The following is a 4,555-nucleotide window of genomic DNA, read 5'->3' as shown; positions in this document are numbered from 1 at the left end:
TCGGGTAGTGCGGGGGTTGGGGTGGAGATGGGGAGGGAACGGGAATGGGTGAGGCCAGAGGGAAGGGAGGTCTAGGTGCCTGGGAGGCGGGTGTGGTGGGGACAGAGGTCGCTTCTCCCTGGCAGGGCCCAAAGAGAAACCGGAGTAGGTGCTGACGTCTAGCAGCCATGGGGGGACACGGCCTGCTGGGGCTCTGCGTTCTCTATGAGGGTCCGGAGGACAGAGCAGAGGGGGTGAGCACTGGTGTATGAGCAGCGTCAGGGAGAGTGTCAGGAGAGGCCAGTGCCCAGGAAACAGGCAGTGTGCAGGAGGAGGCAGCGCAGGGGTGAAGGGGCGCGCGGGAGGTCGCAGGGGGCTCCCGGGTAAGGGAGCAGTGCCCAGGAGGGGGCCGATGTGAGAGCTGGCACCCTAGAGGAAGGGGCAATGTAAAGAAAGAGGTGGCATCTGTAGGACAGGGTAGTGCCTGGATGAAGAAGCACGTAGAGCTTTCCTAGAAGGAGAGGACCGTGGTAGCGGAAAGGGAAGAACAGAGCTTAAGGGGCAGGGCTCGAGGAGGGCAGTGGGTTTGGGGTTAATGCCCTGCTGAAGGGGCGGTGTGAGAGAAGACAGCAGGGAAGGGCACGGTGCAGGCTTTCCTCTTCCCCATGGTGACATCATGGCCAATTCCCAAACTGGAGGGACCCGGCTCAGGTGACATCCAGCTGGGACGAGCCGGCCCGGGCCGGCCTGGATGCCAGCTGGAAGGGCTGGGTTTTGCGCCCAATCGGGCCAGCGTCTTTGGGGCGGGGTGCTGCTCCCCTCGCTCTCCGTGCAGACGTGCCCGCGGCGGGCACGCAGACCGGCAGGGTAGGGCTCGGGCCGGGCTTCTCTGGGCCAAGGATCAAGGTCCCTGGCTGGGGCAGGCCCCTTGAGCATTCCAGTCTTCCAGACCCGGCTTGTGAAGAGGGCGCAGTAGAGCCTCGGGAGAGAGCCGGACGCGACGCCACCTCGGTCGGAGGTGGGACCCACCGTGTCGCCGCCCGGGGCGGGGTTTTCTGGACCCGAAACCAGCCCTCAATTCTGAAACCTCTGGGAAACCATCATTCGGGGCGGAAGTTAAGAAGCCCCGAGAACTAGGCAGCGGAAGTGGCCGCGTTACAGCTCGTCTGTGCGCATGCGTTATTCTATTCCTTTGCTGCGGCCGTTCCAGCGCGGAGTCTTCTTAGCGCCTCTGTTTTCCTCCACGCAAGGGGGTGCGCTACCTCTAGTCGTCGTGGTCGCGCGCTCAGTCCCTCTACTACTCTAGTGGCCCCCTCACCATGGCGGGCATCCTGTTTGAGGATATTTTTGATGTAAAAGACATTGACCCGGAAGGCAAAAAGTTTGACCGAGGTAAGCAAGGTTTGGAGGGGCGGTTTCGGGGAAGGGGCTAATCTCCTCGGGTACACGCCCCTAGGCCGCTTGTCCACCCACTTACGCGTGGCCTTTCCCTACCGGCCGGTCCTGGTGTGGGGACCTCTCTCGAGAAATAATTTTATAGATAAGAAAACGGAGACTCCCGAGCTCTCCCTGGTTTCACACAAGCTGTGCTCGCTGCCTGGGAGGCCTTTTCTCCTGGTGCTGGTGGACTCCAGGCATCTTCTCTAATCTCTCCCCACTCTGGACTAGGCGCTGTACTGTACACTTCACACACACTTTGTCTCACATTCTCTTCCAAGAGTAGGCGGTGTCTTACCCATTTTGCTCTGAGAGGCTAAGCAGCCCACCCAAGGTTGTGCAATGAATAATCCGACCTCACATCCCATTTCTCAGAGTCTGTAGCTGTTTGTAAAATCCTCTCAGAGTTTAATAGTTGACTGCTTGGTATACACCTCTTTCTTCTGTCATTTATCAATAATTGTCCTGGGTGTCTCTTCCTTTGCCTGAACACTGGTATGTTCTTCGGGACAAACACCAGTTCTTACACATCTTGATAATCAATCCCCTTAGCACAGCACCTGACACAGGAAGAGGAAACCTTAGGATGAATGAATACCTTGCCTCAAATCAGGTTGTTTCTTAATCACCTAGGTTGGCCTAAAACCTGGATATTATTTATTGCCAGAGGATGTTTAATTCTTTTCTGTGGATTCTGTCCACTGGCCACAGGTTGTCTCCCCTTTCCTTCTTGCATGTGTGATTCTGATTGAGCCTGCACTTCTGTGAGAGCAGACGAGAGGCCAGTGGATACAGACTGCATTAGACTGAGTATTCTATTGCATCCAGTCCCCTGAAGTACCTGTCTGCCCTGCCCTGTAGGGGCTGCCCTGGGTCACAGGCAATTAACTTCTGCCACTCTTCCCCTCCAGTGTCTCGGCTGCATTGTGAGAGTGAATCTTTCAAGATGGACCTCATCCTTGATGTAAACATTCAGATTTACCCTGTAGACTTGGGTAAGTATTGAACACAAACAGCAGGAGGCTTTTTGCTATCTCAGCTGTTCTTCACCCTCTGATACCGCTGTTATTTCAGGTGACAAGTTCCGGTTGGTCATAGCTAGTACCTTATATGAAGATGGTACTCTGGATGATGGTGAATACAACCCCACAGATGATAGGCCTTCCAGGTGAGGGGGTGGAAAAGGGAGCACCTGAAATGTGCCTGAGGACTAAGTAGATAGGTGTATAGAAAGACCCTTACTTAATTCATGAAATAAATGATTATCAGCAGACTCTGTGTTAGCTTAAGGAAACTGCAGCACTTGAGAATCCAGACATCCAGGTGTTTATCCAAGGCAGTGATTACAGTGTGAGTTGTCGCTTTTTGATAGTGGAGGAAATGAGCACTGAATGACCTAGGCTCTGTGGGCCTTGTGTCTTGGGAGGGAGTTTGATGTGATGGAAAGGCTTCGGACGCCCACTCAGTTCACATCTCAGCTCTACCACGTATTTGTTGAATAACCTTAACTTCCTTCAACCTTAGTTTTTTCTCATCAGTAACAGTGATGGTCATACTTAGTTCACAGGTTGCTGTGAGGATTGAATGACATCACGTTTAGAAAGTACCTGGTGTTATGATGCTGGTATATAGTTACTAGTTACCATTTTTTTTAAAGGGCCTCTTACTTTTGTTAACTGTATTTAAGAATAACTGCCCCTGTTGTTCCACAGGGCTGACCAATTTGAGTATGTCATGTATGGGAAAGTGTACAGGATTGAGGGAGACGAAACTTCTACTGAAGCAGCAACACGCCTGTAAGTTCCGCGGTCTTGTGAGAGCCCTTTCCCTCCTCATTTTGTGAGAATTTGGGCTATGCTTTGAAAATCTGGACCATCCTCAGGCTCCCTGGATTTCTTTCTTCAAGCACCTCAGACCTAGTGAGACCCAGAAAGGAACTGTTTTGGGAACAGTTTCAGTCTGAAATGTAGGCTACTCAGTTTGCCCTCTGTCAGGATCTTAAGGCCTGTAATCTAAATGAGAAACTGTTAATCTTGCTGAGTGAAATGCCAAGGAAAGTTACTTCTCCAAGAACTAAATGCAGCATAAGTGATTAAACTGCTAGGCTTTTTTGTTTGTGTGTGTGTGTGTGTGTGTTTTGCTACTCTGCAATCCAATCCCTAGTTCTTTGGTTTCTCTGCCCAACTATTTTTTCCTTTTCTTTAAAACCTTATTAAAACAATATGTGCCCTTTGCAAGAAATTTGAAAAGCAGAAAAGTAATATGAAGAGGGAAAAAAGTCACCTATAATTCTATAACCAGAGGGAATCTTCTACATAAACATTCTTGAATGTTCTAGGTTTTTTTCCTATGTACTTTTTTCTCTGAGATCATGTTGTTTATTACAATGTTTTGTTCTGTTTCATTTGCTTAATGTTATGTAAAACATGTTTCCTCATGTCAATTTAAAGCTTTTCCTAAACTTTTTTTTTTTTTAATTCCTAAACATTTTTATAGCTGTGTAACATTCCAGTAAATGGATGTATCTTAATTGATTTGACCATTTCCCTTATTCTGGGCATGGAGTATTTTCCACCTTTCTGATATAAAAAACACTGCCTTGCACATATCTGTGCCATCATCTTTGTCTGAAATTTGGTTCCTAATGACAGAACTCTAGAAGGGTGCCTTTTTTTCTTAGGCTGGCATGAGAGTAGCTGAGTAGTTTTTGCTCTGGCACTCAGACTCACAGGACTGGGTCTTCTGTTTCAGCTCTGCCTACGTGTCCTATGGGGGCCTGCTCATGAGGCTGCAGGGTGATGCCAACAACCTGCATGGATTTGAAGTGGACTCCAGAGTGTATCTGCTCATGAAGAAACTGGCCTTCTGAACCACCCAGGAAGCTGGCCTTGCTGCTTAGTCACTCAGGTCCTGGATGTCAGTTCAAGCCCGAATAACAGTTGCTGTTGTTCACCTGTTCAAAAGGGGCTGGCTCTCTGTCCACTGTGGGTGCATCTTTAGGAGGTTTGGACTCAGTGGGAAACTGACTTGCCTGTGAAAGACCCAGTGGGAGAGCTTAAGATGAATCAGTAGCTGTTTTATGTACATGATTTTTTAAATTAAACTTTACTTTTTCAGACTCTTTTTCCTTCCTTTTTAA

At 49.4% G+C, this 4,555-nt stretch overlaps 1 protein-coding gene across 1 annotated transcript; it reads left to right on the top strand.

Moving 5' to 3' along the window:
• The first annotated feature begins 139 nt into the window (after nucleotides 1-139).
• Nucleotides 140-4,534, top strand: POLR2H (RNA polymerase II, I and III subunit H). Its single transcript, XM_061414063.1, has 5 exons — nucleotides 140-1,371; nucleotides 2,328-2,411; nucleotides 2,491-2,584; nucleotides 3,129-3,212; nucleotides 4,168-4,534. The coding sequence occupies exons 1-5, from the start codon at nucleotides 1,299-1,301 to the stop codon at nucleotides 4,283-4,285; spliced, it is 453 nt and encodes a 150-aa protein (XP_061270047.1). The 5' UTR covers nucleotides 140-1,298; the 3' UTR covers nucleotides 4,286-4,534.
• Nucleotides 4,535-4,555: the final 21 nt, after the last annotated feature.

This window comes from Bos javanicus, chromosome 1 (genome assembly GCF_032452875.1).
Source record: "Bos javanicus breed banteng chromosome 1, ARS-OSU_banteng_1.0, whole genome shotgun sequence".
NCBI lineage: Eukaryota > Metazoa > Chordata > Mammalia > Artiodactyla > Bovidae > Bos > Bos javanicus.
Note: the sequence above shows the minus strand (reverse complement) of the source record. Positions and strands in the feature narration are given on the sequence as shown.

Bases quoted from the DNA above. Each gene is read 5' to 3' on its own strand.
- POLR2H (XM_061414063.1), top strand. From the start codon at position 1,299: ATGGCGGGCATCCTGTTTGAGGATATTTTTGATGTAAAAGACATTGAC. The intron at 2,585-3,128 runs GTGAGGGGGTGG...GTTGTTCCACAG, and splicing joins ACAGATGATAGGCCTTCCAG to GGCTGACCAATTTGAGTATG. The intron at 3,213-4,167 runs GTAAGTTCCGCG...CTTCTGTTTCAG, and splicing joins ACTGAAGCAGCAACACGCCT to CTCTGCCTACGTGTCCTATG.